The 15,269-nt window shown below is 38.9% G+C and overlaps 1 protein-coding gene across 4 annotated transcripts in view; it reads left to right on the forward strand.

Annotated features, from left to right (window-relative positions):
* stxbp5a (syntaxin binding protein 5a (tomosyn)) overlaps positions 1-15,269 on the forward strand; it is a gene marked incomplete at its 5' end in the record, with an annotated part of 148,761 nt that overhangs the window by 50,252 nt on the left and 83,240 nt on the right. For all 4 annotated transcript variants that reach the window (XM_036147391.1, XM_036147392.1, XM_036147393.1 and 1 more), the window contains 2 exon segments: positions 2,518-2,599; positions 4,391-4,491. In XM_036147391.1, the coding sequence (XP_036003284.1) occupies positions 2,518-2,599; positions 4,391-4,491 (183 nt within the window).

A 15,269-nucleotide genomic window follows, 5' to 3' on the forward strand; every position in this document is an offset into this window, starting at 1 on the left:
CATTGTGTTGAAGCACAACGTTTGCCCAAATTTATGCCCTAGTTTATGTGTAAGTTTTGACATTTTGACAGAGACAGACAAGCTCTCAAAGGTTCCCTAACGGTTAAAGAGGCCAAAGAACTTTCATGCTTTTTAAACTGAGCTGACCACATGACTCGGTGGAAGATTGGATTGTTACTGAGTTGGTTGCACCCTCCTGGTCTCATGGTTCAAGTGTCTTCACTCTCCCTGGAGGCTTATTGGCCTAAATCTACCAGAGCTGGTTGATATTCTCTCTGGTCAAGGCAGCCCTGGTGCAGGAATTTAATCCTTGGATTGCCTTTTTAAGGGGAAAGGGGCATGGTTTATTTCACCTGAGGAGACTTCAGGCAGCTTAGAAGCTCTTTTACCCTTAATGTGTGGCTGAGGCTTTTAAGGGAGGGAGCTTTGCTACATACTTATACTTATTTGCTGTGTGGTTGTCGATTTTCAGAAAGATTTTCAGGTTCTCAGATCGTGATTAATAAATCTCTGCAAGTATCTGCAGCTGTAGCTTTGCTGACCCCACATGGACTCAATCCCTTCGGTGCGTACGCATTTTTGATGAGCAATACTGTTGTTGACTCCATGATAGTTAGACCCCCACGTGCCCTTCGTGACAAATTGCCACCCCCACCCTAGTCCTTGTGCTCTTAGGAAGAATGAATGGATATAGTCACTAAGGATACCCATTCATACTCCTTGAAAAGTGAAACTCGTTATTCTCCGTCAGTCTCCTCCTCTTTATCTCCTCTTCCATCCCTCTCCCCCTGCTCTCTCTTTACTCTGTATCTATCATCAGAGTTCTTCTTCAAATTGCATTTGTACTCTCTCCCTTCCATTTTCTCTCTGCGATCATTTTTAGTACTCTGCATAATGTCCACCTCTTCTGTGGTTATTCATGCTCCGTATTTGTGAATGTCTACCTTGTGCTTTTTTTTTAAAAAAAAAAGGTGTTTTATTTTTTTACCTTAAGTTGACTAAAAATATTTGTCCAAAATCAATTGACCAGTGTGCGTTAATCATGCTGTGGCTTTTTCTACATTTATAGAAATTCTAAATAAAAAAAAAAGGATTGTGAGTTAAAGGTATAGTGGTGTTGCAGGGGTGATAGGGGACGGGTGGTGGGGTTGGGAGCTCAGACTATCAAAATGTCATAGCAGTTATATAATATATAATTATAGAATTTTTCATCACCAACAAGCATTCAGGCAGCTGATTTGATGACTGCATTTAAAACGTCTGAGCACATCTTTCCCTTCGGTAATATCACACAATTAGCTGAATGTGATTAAAGCAAGACTCAAATTGTATTAGATTAACATCTGCTTGTTTAAAACTGGCATTTGTGATGTTGCGATAATCAGTCATAAATAACAACATGTTTAAAGTCATACGGCAGCCCTTCAATCAGCTTTAAGTCCAGACTTTGACTTGCTTATTCCAAAGCGGCCTGCTGGAATTGGCAGTGTGCTTTGGATCTCAGGGACATAACCTGATGGTGAGTCATCCTCCTTAAGGATTTTCTGCTGAAGAGGTGAATTAAAGTTTCAGTCAATTATGTCGAATCGCCGATGTGCTAAAGAAGCAGACTTCCCAGAATATCACATTACGGCCATCATAAATAACTCTTGGTAGGTTGTTCTGTTCTTTCTGAAATCGTGTAAGTTTTACACCAGATGTGTGTTATTTGTGTCTTGACAGTCTGCAAAAATATTTCCCCAAAAGTCTTGAGAAAAATCAAGATGTTGGTTTTCTTCAAAATAAAAGGCTTACCACAACAGTATTTATGAGCAATACAGCAGAAACAGATGATGGAGCTGATCAGAATTTAGTGTGCTTCCAAAATTACTTCCGAGCTGGCAAACCTGCTGATCTGTCAGCCATTTTTTTTATCTCGATAAACCCTGTCTGCTGTGAAAAGATGAAAAGCAAAAAGTGGGAGTTGAACATTTAGACCTGCAGAATAAACAGATTCTTTAAGTTTTCTTTGTAACTATTTTCAGGCTTATATATGTCAGTGAGATTTTCTCATCTGTTCTTGAATTTATTGGATTTGGACATATGTTGCTTTATTGGGGTTTTAAGTTTGTGTGTTTGAGTAGCATGAGCGTTGTTTATTTTTTTATTGATAAATTCTGTTTTAAATGGGAAAAACAGACTTGTTCAATCCATACTCTCTTTGGCAAACAGTCCAGTCATATTTGCACTCTTGTACAATGCCGAATTCATAGCCCTGAAGCAAGTGTACCTTTCATTAAAAAAGAAAACTCTTTAATAAAAAAAGGATGTAAGACCAAAAAAGAGACTGGTTTTATCAAGATTAAAGTATGAATCTGCTGCCCTCAACAATTATCAAAGCTATTTATTTCATTAACAATTTAGCATTTTGTTTTAGCACCATATTAAATGAAAGTACATTATTCACTTCAAAGGCGTGCTGTTGAAACATACATGCCTTTCAGACTATACTGACATTCCTTGACTGAGATCCTCCAGGTTTGGTTGTCCCGGTGTCGAATGCTACTGTCAGCATGAGAGCGGAGCAGCCGTCATCCAGCTACAGTTTCTCATCAATGAGGTGAGTTCTGTTTGCCTCAGATGCAAAACACAATTCTTTCCCTATATTTCCACCACTGAAAGGTTGCGTGTTTGATTTCAGTTACAAACTGGAAAAGTGCAAATCCATCTACCGATATACCAAATTTTATGATACACTTACCAGCGGTGGTCCATTTTTTAAAATTCTGTGTTTTTTTTTGGAAATCGGCTGAATTTAGCCAATTACCATTTCTCTGTCACTATAATTAAGTTCTGTTCAAAATATTTCTAATTAATTGTATACATTGGAGAAAGAGGTGATATGTGTGCGCATATGAGAGACCAGACACTGTATGAATGGCATTTAATTCAAAGCAAAGATAAAACTATTAGGGATATCACATTTTAAAATATATTTAGCATATTAAACTACTGAGCATAGTTGGCCCTATTAGCTCTAAACATTATTTCCTGAGTCTAATCCTAAGAGCAGCAGTGTCCAAAGTAATCCTCAAGGTCCTTTGTCCTGCAGGTTCAAAACCCAAATCGAATGATGATTCATTACCAGGCCTCTTCATAACTTAATCAATGGAGTATTCCATCATTTGATTCAGCTGGGTTGGAACAGAGAACATCTAAATCATTCAGGACACTGATCCTTGAAGATAGGAGTCAGACAATCCTGCACTTTAGAATGTGAAATGTTAACTATGAGATTTCCAAAAGGCTTGCACCATTTTGAAATCCAATATGTTTCCCAGCAGAAAGATTTTGAAAGCTCAAAACAACTGAACTAAGAAATTTGGCCATAACGCATTCACCCTTCTTGGTATGGCTCAACAATATTTGGCTTCTCCGCCAATTCTACAAAACATCCAGAAGGCAAAATTAATATACTGTGGCAGGCAGCTCTGTTTTGTGTCCAAAAAATATTTTATTATGAAAAAGTTTCACACAATGTTTGTGCATCCTCTGACTTAATTTTTAAGTAACTCATTTACACACCAATTGATGGCTTTGCTTTGTTACAAATTATACACCGAAGAGGGGTAATCTTCACGCAACTAGATTGCATTTACCTGTGGTGCATTCACTGATCATATGAAAAGATTTTAGAAGTTCTGTCCAGCCAATCACTGGTCAGGACCACCTAAGCTTAAAATAGGCCAAATCTCTGTTGTTATTTAAATCTATTAAACTAGATAGATTTTGTACTGTAACTGTTGTTCCAGTATTACTTGTAACAACAAAACCAAAGCCTTAATATTTGACTGCTCTAACTAAATTAAAATTGAATCAATATATTAATGTAAACAGGACACAAAACTCAGGATGTTCTGAGTGGGAATCAGGAAGTCTTAAACATGCCAGTGGTCTGGATTACCTCCAGGCCTTTCTGAGTCACTTAATAAAACCAACTTGATTATATTTTGAAACGTATTTGGTGAAGGCAGCATTTCATGCTCAGTGGTGTGTGTTTGGTCCGTCCGTCGGTCCGTCCGTGTGTGCGTGTGTTTCTGCGTCTGTGTGACTGTGACTCAGCAGCTCAAACAAATCCTTCGGGGAGATGGAGATGATTTTTAGTTCCTCCTACATGCACACATACACTTTTATACATCTTATGAATCATCATCGTTACCTGGGAGCAAGCTGCCCGGGAATGCAGCGTGATTAACGCATGTCATGTTCACAAGGGGGGAAAAAATGCAGTCTGAGGACATGTTTGTGAAAAAAAAAATCTGTTTTAACATTCCGTCTTCAATAATGCTGTAGCTTTTCTTTCCCCCAGAAAATTTTAAGAAATTAAAAACCTACATTTCTGTTGCAACAGGGAGCGTTGGTTAGCGCTTTGGCTGATGACAGCGTCCACTTGTGGAACCTGAGGCAGAAGAGACCAGCAGTCCTCCATTCCCTCAAGTTCAACAAAGAGAGGTAATCTGTTTGCAAAAAAAAAACTACGACTGATGGCAGTTTGGGGCGTGAGGGCTAGTGTTTTTGTTTCTCTCTTCTCTGCTAAACCAGACCCCTCACACTTGGTCTGCTGCGATATGAACTGTGACTCTCTGAGCCGGCGCAGAGTCACACTTTGCCGCCTGTGTCAACTGCTAGCTTTTGCACTTGTAGAGTATGTAAACAGACAGCATTTCATTTGGCAGGACTCTTTCAGTGCCTGGAAAACTAATCACAAGGCAAAAGAGCTCAAGGAAAGGGCCGGTGCTGTGTTTCGGTGGTGCTCTGTCTTGTTTTAGTACCCTGCTGGTGTTTAAACACTTGTTATTTCAGTCATTTTCTCCGCCTCTTAGGATTTCTCATCACTGGGGCACAGGTGTGAACCGACCCAAACAGCTGAAGGCCTGTTTAGAAGCCTGTTCCAAACAGACTCACAGATATTACCCACATGCACGCAGGTGCAGCTCAACTGGTGCAAACTAAAAGCCGAATGCACAAAATAATTTCCAGATTTTAATTTCTAAAAAGAATGATAAAAAATAATTTATATTCCACTTAACAACCATACACTGTTATTTCTTTTATATTCACATGCAAACCAATGAACTGCTTTGACGTTTTTGTTTAACAAGACAAATCCAGGTACAGTCTTATAAATGCAATACTAACATATTAATGTTGTTTATGTTGGCACATAAACAACATGTAATTTGTAATTTTTCTTGATAGCGCATGTTTTGTTGTTTTTGTTCATGGATAACTGAAGTAACTTAGATTTTTCAGTTTATGCCAAAGTGATTCTATTCCAACGTTCTGCATTCTGTGGATCATCAGTGACTATTAATATTGCAAAAAATTTCAACCACCAAAGCTGACAGCTCTTCTATATTTAGCTTGAAGCTAAAAATAGTGCATTTGCCTTTTTTTTGCTCGGTCAGAAAATAGTATATTAGGGTAGAAAAATATCCCTATAATTATTATTAACAACCTAAATAGAATCAACCTCCTAATTTCTTCCAACTATATCTCGAAAAAAAATGTCTTTGTTTCCTTTTTTTAAATAAATATCGTTCAAGTTCAAAGAAACAAGTGCAGAATAACCTCACCTCAAGGAAGTTTGTGTCCACTGTCTCCTCCAATCACAAACGTACCCACCATCCATCATAGCCAATCATATCATTTGACAATGATTTGCCTCAGTGAAAAGACATGAACGGGTTAAACGTCATAAGCAATGACCTGAGAAAGCGCTGATGTGATGGACAGGTGGCCAGCAGCAGCTTTTAGGGCGGATTGTGTTCTTGTGGAGGCGCTTGACCGCCTCTGACATTTAGTAAGCATTTTGAAAGAAATGACCTCAAGTCACGGCGCTGCAGAAGAGCGAGGTTTCTGCGTTACTTAAGAGATGTCAAGATGGGAAAGATGGGCTGCAAAGTCACTTGACACATTTTGAATGTGGGGGGATAAAAAAAGTTCAACTTCTGCAGCACAAGAATTGAGCAATTTCTATTTGAAGATTTTTGAGAAATAAATTTTTTTTTTTTAAAACTGCAAAAAAAATGGCTTTCGGAATATCAAATGCATAAGTTCTTTTCCCTTCTCTATCAGCTTTATGCAGATTAGTTTAACAACATAGTTATTTGTGCTTTGAAATGTTATTTTCTAAAGTAAAGTATTGCGTCTAAAAGGATTAACGGCGTGTTGCAAAGCCTTGCATCATCTGATGAGTATCGGCTTCTGAATGCAAACACCAGTGACGCAGGTCAAACCCAGTCGCTGGGAAATGCAGATTTAAGTTAATGCAGAGCTATGGATTGTTGCTTGAATTTAGAAATGAAGGTTAAACTGACTATTGTGTATCCTCAGATTTTTTTGTTTATGATGATTCGCATTGTAATGGCGACATAGACCTACACAGGGATGCACTGCATCATGGCAGGTTGTTTAAGTCGACCTGACTATTCTGGGTGTCCTGAGCTGTTTATGGAGGTTTAGCGAGCACAGATAAATACATTAAAATTCATATATTAGAAGTCTAAATACACAGACTATTCTCTTTATGAAGCAAACTCAAATGACTTGAGTGAAAAATATCAAATAGAAACATGACAACTGGGTATGTATGTCACTTTTTTTACTAAAACAACAAGATCTAGACAAATATGCCTGTTGCACAAAAAGAGCAACAGGCTCTTTTTGTGCAACAGGCACAAAAAGTTTTTACTAACGTTGGCAAGTGGAACATTATACAATTAAAAAAATAGCAATGGAAACCTGCGGCTAAATCTCTAATCTGTGCATCCCTGCTTCTAAGGCTGCTGTGTGCTGTAGCAAAATGTATACTTTTGCTGAATGAATATGTAACAAAATAACTATCCTTCTGCAACAGAAGACAAAATATAGAAGAAGTCCTCCTCCCGGCAAAAGCATTTTATGCCCTTTGACCAAAAACAAAAATATTCATCTGAAAACATTTACGATAAGTGTCTTGGGATCATTTATGTGTGTTCTAAAACACGTCCCTGCTATCTCCCATGGCTGTCAAAGTAATAGTATTTATAGAGCCTCAGTGTAATGGCATGGTCCTTTTGGGTGGCTTCAGATGTCGATGAGCCCATCAGGGATCTGTTTGACACCCACAGTCGATGTTTTTTCGCACACTTTTGTCAAGTGTCTTGTGATTGAAAAAGCATTTAGATGTCCCCTGGCATTCACTGCTTCTAGTCTCTTATCTATATTTCACAACTTATTTTTCTTCTCTTCAGACAGAAAAAGCAAAGAAACAGACGCACTCATTGAAATGTTGGAGCATAAAGGAGTTGCACTATATAGAAACATCTCACCATAGATACAGTACTGTAAAAGGTTTTTATCCTCCTTGTAGCATTTTTTCTGTTTTTACTTGTTTGTCACGCTTAAGATGTAAACAGTGCATGCAGTTTGCAAATGATGATTTAATTCATATTGGAAAACATTATCCAAACCAAGCTGACCCAGTTTGATAAACAAACTGTTCACTACTTGGACAACTGGTTCTGCAAACCTTGGTCAGAACTGCGGTCAAGAATTAGGTGATAACTGGCAATAACCATGTTTCCATCCAATTCACATGCAAATTTTGAGCAAACGTTTAAAATGTCACAAAAAAGAAAATGCAAATCAGTGGGACTCCATCTATTGGTATGTAGCAAATTAACCGGGCGACACAAAAACAAATGGCCTCATGCTTTGACGTTGGCTGTAATATACAGGAAGTCGGGTTGCTTACTAGCACGGACCACAGATCAGTAATTTTAATATTTAAAACCTCAATGTATATCTTTTTTCCCATGGATGAAACAAAGAAATGCTTGGGTTTAATTATCGGCCCACACATACCTGTTGTTGCTTCCAGCTGTTTGAGCGCTATGGGAACATCCGGGAAGAGTCTGGCAGCCGATCAGTCATGTTTGCTATGTCAGAAGTAATTCAACAAATGTTTTTCCATCTCCTCTTTAGCTCATTTAATGTTTTTCGAAAAAGTCAGAAACCATTTCAATCGAGCATAAAAATGTTTGTAAACTTCAGTGAGAATTTGAATTTTGCGTTCCCATCAACGTTTTCTAATGTGATTCTTCAAAATGCGCATTAATCTTTTTTTTTTTTTTTTTTTTGATGGGAATGCAAATTACTCTTACGTTGCAGTGGAGAAATCTATTCATTAAATTCCCTGGATGGCAGCATGATCTGTTGCTTTTTGGTCTTTTAACCCAGTGCTCCCCAACCGTTGGTACTGTACCATAAGGCTTTGGGACTTATGGTACAGTACCGGGCCGCAGGGCAATCAATATCTGCCAAAAAACCCAAAGCTGTAATGGTTTCAGAAATAGACCTGGGAATTCAACCAAACAGACTGAGCATTTAGCAGTTTTGTTGATGTAATAGGTGTAGCCAGTATGGGAAACCTCTGAAAGAGAGAGGAGCAGGTTAGTGGCTATAACTTGAACTGTGGGAAGTATTGAATGTTCAAATAAAGCCACTAACCTCACTTGAAGCCGAAGTGTTGCACAGAATCCAGTAAGCGGTTCCAGGAAGTGTTTGGTATTTTCACAATTCTCCATTTCCACTGTTGGACTTGAAGCAGGGGGAGTGATCCAGCGACAGTCCAGGGTCATACACAGAGCGACAGAGGCAGGCAAAAGTATCCAAGATATTTCCAACAGGCAGAGTCCAGAGTCAGAAATCTAGAGATGATCCAACATTAGGAGGGCTAACCAGAGAGGCAGATACAGGCAGACGGGCATGGGTCATTTCCAGATACTGAGAACCAAGCAGGAGAGTCTGACAAAAGGCATCAAAAACAATCAGAGTCACTGACAGGAAGGCAGTCAAAGAACGCTGGAAGGTCTACACCAGGGGTCACCAACATGGTGCTCGCGGGCACCAAGTAGCCCCCGAAGACCACATGTGGCGCCCACGAGCCTGTTCTAAAAAAAGCACAATCCACCAGTGAACTGCATCTAAAACTGTATTTTATTCCATTATTCTTCCTGGTTATTCACACTTGTATTTATATAGATTTAAAAATGACAACATCTATAACAAAGCATGAGAAATGTGTTTATTTTACATAAAGTTAGGGTGAACTCTGACTCTTCTAGTTAAAAGGCCAGTACTGGTAGCCCTTTGTATGACACAACACCAGTGAAGTAGTTCTCAGTTTAAAAAGGTTGGTGACCCCTGGTCTACACACACAGAGGTTTTTGAGAATGTGGCGCCAGTACTCTTGGTTTATATAGAGCGACACTCAGGTGTGGCAGCCGGGTAATTAGAGCAGTCACAGGTGCTGAGAATCAGGAGATAATTGATAGAGCCGCTCAGAGAGCAGAGAGTGACGTCAGCGGCAGAGACACGGAGTCACAGCAGAGGCTGTGAACGTTACAAAAGCATTCCTGTGCTTCCGTCAGTGGGCTTGAGATGCACTAAGATACAGAGCAAAAGGGAGCAGGAAGACAAGCATGTCTCTGAGGCATTTGAGAATTCTATAGTAATTAATGTGAGGCAGTGTTGGTTTTCCTCGTAGTGTTATGTAACCTAACGGAGAGATACAGCATTTTCCCCAGCTAATAACAAAACCTTGAAGGGTTGCACAGCAGTCACCTAGGAGCATTTTCCAAATCATGAAGGTGGGCCTAGACGCAATCCCAGTGCCATATAGTGTCAAAAGGTAGAAGGAACCAGATGAAGCAGCCTTGCCTGAGTAATTTAAGTCGCATAAGGGAAGGAGTGTTCCCGCTCTGCCTCTTCTACCGTAACCCTGTCTCTCAAAGTCTCCCCGTGTGCCTTTTTTAAGATGGAGCAGTTTACCATGTTCATTACTTCAATAGGCAGTAATATTGTTCTCTGGAAAGCTAGAGACAAGTGGAAAAGGAGACCAGCGCCAAAGGCATAATTGTATCTGAATCAATTTGAAATACTCAGCCTACTCTGGTCCATTGGTGTCTGTAGTTAATGCAAATGAGGCACAGCCAGATGACTTTTCCATAGAAATGTAATGCAAATTATTGCAAACAGTTAAATAAAAAAATTGATGTAATCATAACTGGAAGTTATTTGTGAATATAGATTCACCCAGGTGCAAATGTAAGGGGGAACATCCATTCACCTGTGTGATAAGAAAGAATCTGTATCACAATGGTCCGTGCCAACTTTACAAAGTTAGCTCCTTCAATTTGTTCCCTTGATGTTGTCATTTCGGCTTATTCACCTGCATTTATTAGATTTAATTTTATCATAACTAGAACAAATTTTATTCCTCAAGGACCCAGAATGGACAAAATAAGGGAAAGGTTGTGAACCCATTTAAGGCAGAAGCACATAGCACATATCACTTTCCTGATTGATTGTTTATTTTATTTTTATTTATTTTTTGCCAATGTCCCCTCCTCGCTTTCTCTTGGAACATGTTTCTCACACAAACTATCATGCTTTTATATTTCCTCCAAATGTCATCTGCAGTTAAGCGTGATGGTTGAAGTGAAGCCTAGAAACAGTGTCACCAGGTTTTAACAGTGACATACAAGATTGAATGAGACAGAGCTGTAAAACTAATAAAATCCTTGGTCCCCATCTGACACTCTGTCCCATCTTTTTATCTTTGCTCTTATCCCCCTCCCGGACTGTTTGTTCAAAATGTGACTTGAACTTGTCAAGTTTTAGTTGACAAGGAACCAACTTGAAAAATCAACAAGCAAATAGTTGCCCAACCACAACTGCCACTGGACCAGCATGCCATAGAAAAAAACAAAAAAAAAAACACAAGAGAAGGTTTGAAATAAATGTTTCTTCCCTGAACACACAGAAGTGATATTATTTGGGTATAAATTGGATAATTGTTACTTTATATGTTAATTAACAAAATCTCCAAATTACTTCACACTATAAAGTTCAAAGTTAAAGTTCAAAGATCTTGTATTATATTTGTATTTCTATTGAGAGTTGTATTGGACCAAACAGACTTTCAGCACCACATTTCCTAATGTTATGGTTACTAGTTATTGGCAAATATGTTCTAATGCATCTCAATAATCCAGGTAGTAAAAAAAGAATAAATTGAGTAGGTTCTTCTTTGTTGAAACGTTTCAATTCTTCTCCGAGAGACTATTTCAGTCCGAGGCGTTAAGGCAAGCTCAGCCTTATAAGCAGTACCTTTCTTAACGCGCAACAAAATTGTCATGTTAAGCGTTAATAAAACATAATAATAAAACATAATCTGTACACGTTTTTAAAGTAAAATAAAAAGGACCACCAAAGATTATTTTTCAGCATGGAACACCGTTTAATTTTGTTTAGGGTAATTCTACCTTCTCCTTCTTTCAAACGTAAAGGTATATAGCCACGTAATATTCTTATTAAAAAAAAGACCAAAAACCATTTGATCATGATAAATTAAGGTTCTATACACCAAGCCTCTTTCTTGATAGTGTTTGATAATTTGCTCTCGGGTGCGATTAACAAATATAAACAGACGTGGCGACTCCTAGCGGCAGTATCGCAGAACTATCATAATACCAGTTTGCTTAAAATATAAATCAGTTTTAAATAATGCTGGACCGAGCCTGACCCTCTGAAATGCCTCTCAATAAATTAGCAGCTCGGCATGATCTAAAACCAACCATTATTAATTAAATAAACCGATCTACAAAAACTGCTGTGTCATATCAGAACATTTACTCATGTCAATCAACTCTGTGGTCACATCTGAGCAATCGGCAGCTTTCGCGTCCGCTTCAGTGAACACCAACATTCATACTGTATTCCCAGCGACAATCCAGTCTTTTCCCTCTTGGAATCATATTTTTTTTGTTTTTTTTCCACTGGATATTGGACCATTTTGCATTGTTTCGCTGGCAGATGCTAATAGCCATTAGCCGCTTCCTTGTTTTATCCCTTGCTGTGCATACGCAGCACGTACATCCGTTAAAATCGTAAATAAACAAAAAATTTTATTTACTAACAAATTGAGCAAAAACAACATAACTAATACGGCAGCAGGACGTGATCATCTTTCATAAAAAACTTTGTATGCATCCATAGTGAGCTACTGACGTATAAATTAAAAGAATGGTCAAATAATGTGGCCATGCACCTTTAAATTAGGTTTATTTTTATTTTTAAAATGATATTAACAGTTTTAGTTCAGACAAATCTTTGTGCCAACAGTGAAAAGGTTTATAGATTTTTTTACTGTTAGACATTTTTTGTTAATTTACTGGTTACCAAATTGTTTATAAAAAATACTTCTGTGGCTCCTGTTTTTCAAAGAAAAAGAAACACTGATTACATTACTAATATGTCTTGTTTCTTGTAACGCCAATCATTCAGTCCAGTAAACAACACCAAACAAGTGTCAGTAGCTGAATAAGATGATTGGCATTGGCAAGGAAGACTTGGCGAGTTTTAATGTAGCCCACATACTGGACTCTTGCTCAATCCACAAATACATATTCCTTAAAAATGTGTTGGCATTTAAATGGAAATAAAGAAGCTTCCCAATGTTGCAGACAGGTACAGACTGACAAAGGCGCGGATGAGCTGTTCATCATCACCACTTTAGTGAGTGAGACAGATGGGTTTTAAGGGATGAGTGAGAAATCCAGAGGTTGCTAAGTTGCAGTTGTCACTTTGGCAGGGTGTTCTAGTTGATTTTTATTTTCAACCTGAAACATGTACATTTCATTTTTTGTATTTAAATACAACGTTCCTACCCTCATCTATGGTCACAAGTAGTGTGTCTGGGCTCTCCCTTAGAGATAGGGTGAGGCAAGGCAAGGCAAATTTATTTATATAGCACAATTCAGTACAGAGACAATGCAAAGTGCTTTACATGATTAAAATATTGGAAAATAAAACAGAATAAAAGCAAGTAGGGATAGTGTAGAAACAAAAAAGAACATTTGAAAACAGTAAAACATTTTAACTTGAACATTCAAAGGCAATTCTAAACAAATGTGTTTTTAATCTCGATTTAAAGGAACTCAGGCTTTCTGCACTTTTACAGTTTTCTGGAAGTTTGTTCCAGATAAGTGGAGCATAGGAACTAAATGCTGCTTCTCCTTGTTTAGTTCTGGTTCTAGGTATGCAGAGTAGGCTGGAGCCAGAAGACCTGAGTGGTCTGGAGGGTTTATACGCTGATAAGTCTGTGATGTATTTAGGTGCTAAGCCATTTAGAGATTTATAGACTAACAGAAGTATTTTAAAGTCTATTCTCTGAGATACAGGGAGCCAGTGTAAGGACTTTAGAACTGGGGTTATGTGCTCTACTTTCTTAGTCTTAGTGAGGACGCGGGCAGCAGTCATCCGGGGAGGACTCAGAGTAGAGCCGCTGCTCCTCCACGTCGAGAGGAGCCAGTTGAGGTGGCTCGGGCATCTGGTTAGGATGCCTCCTGGACGCCTCTCTGGTGAGGTGTTCCGGGCACGTCCCACCGGGAGGAGGCCCAGGGGAAGAACCAGGACACGCTGGAGGGACTATGTTTCTCAGCTGGCCTGGGAACGCCTTGGGATTCCTCCTGAGGAGCTGGCCCAAGTGGCTGGGGAGAGGGACGTCTGGGCCTCCCTACTGAAGCTGCTACCCCCGCGACCCGACCCCGAATAAGCGGAAGATAAAGCGCAGCACAAAAATTGGAAGTGTAGTCTGCACCCCCCCCCCCCCGACACACACACACACACACACACACACACACACCGTCCGTGTCCGTTGTCTTCCGCTTATCCGGGTAAATCGAGAGCTTCGCCTTTTGGCTCAGCTCTCTCTTCACTACAACGGATCGGTACAGCACACACTATTTTTTTCCTAATAATTCACCTTTGTTAATATGAGTAAACAGCAAGTCCTGCAAAAAGTGGCAAAAAACAAAACAGTCAAAATTCAGCTACTGTTATTGTTGTTTCCAAAGCATGTTTGGTGTACAAAAGCTTAGTGAGCATACTTATTGTATGATTTGAAATATTTGTTCTTTCAGTTTTTCCAATTATCACTCTCCATTTTGAAGCACATTTTTTTATTTAAAAAGTATTTTTTTCAACCTAGACCACTGGCACAAACACAACACCTAAAGTCAGGTTTGCAAAATATTAGTATTGTCTGCACAGGGATATAGATTTATACATAATTGACCTAGTTCTTTTAAAATATTTGCAGATAGCTGGACTTCCTGTAATTATTGAAGCTTTTTTTTCAGTATTATTAACCAGTATTTGTCATCCAACAGTCTATTATTTTCTCCTCCCTTTTGACCAGAATGCGAGCTGATGGTGGAAAGCGTTGCTGCAGGAAGCGTCAGCATCCACTCACATCTGATCACAGGCTCCAGGAGCAAAAAGAGAAGGGATGAGAGGAGGAGGAGTTTAGACAGACTGGGCCTCAGCCAGAGAGCAGTGATTCAGTATGTGGGAAGGAGTGCGGGGATGTAGGGAGTGCAAAAGAAATCCTGCCGAGTCATTCTGGCGTAGGACGCTCTCGTCACCTCTTCGCCTTGTAGGAATACGCTGCCGAAGTGGATGCCATATCGTCAAAGAGGGTGATAAGATGGGATGTAATTGTGGGGGAAGGGAAATGCAAACTTGCGTCATAAGTAAAAAATGGATTCCTGCGCTTTTGCCTACTTCCTGGAGATATTGGGGAATTTTTGTTTCCTTTGAAAATAACACTTGTAAGCTCAAAATAACTTAAAAGCACCGTGCAAGTCAGCAAAGAGATGCTTTCAAACTGTTTATGTACAGATAATTGTATAGTGACTTTTTGGTGTTTGCTTGTATTATATTCCTTATTCATTAAATCGCATTCACCAAGGACACATCTATATACAGCTACACCTGCATGTCTTTTGCAGTTTCTAGCTCATGCCTTTAGCTACTGCATTGAGTGCACTTCTTAACAGACCCTTACAATGGTGTTTTTCGTTTCCTGAAAATGAAAAGCAGCTCTTGTTGAGAAAGCCACATTTTTTTTCTTTGGCGAACCGTGGAAAGTCGCTTTAAAAACATCCACTAAGATTGATCTATCTATCTATCTATCTATCTATCTATCTATCTATCTATCTATCTATCTATCTATCTATCTATCTATCTATCTATCTATCTATCTATCTATCTATCTATCTATCTATCTATCTATCTATCTATCTATCTATCTATCTATCTATCTATCTATCTATCTATCTATCTATCTATAATCATTATTCAGCACGTGTATATGAATGTACAGTATATGTAGTTTTGTA

The sequence above is a fragment of the Fundulus heteroclitus genome, chromosome 15 (assembly GCF_011125445.2).
Source record: "Fundulus heteroclitus isolate FHET01 chromosome 15, MU-UCD_Fhet_4.1, whole genome shotgun sequence".
NCBI classification, from domain to species: Eukaryota; Metazoa; Chordata; class Actinopteri; order Cyprinodontiformes; family Fundulidae; genus Fundulus; species Fundulus heteroclitus.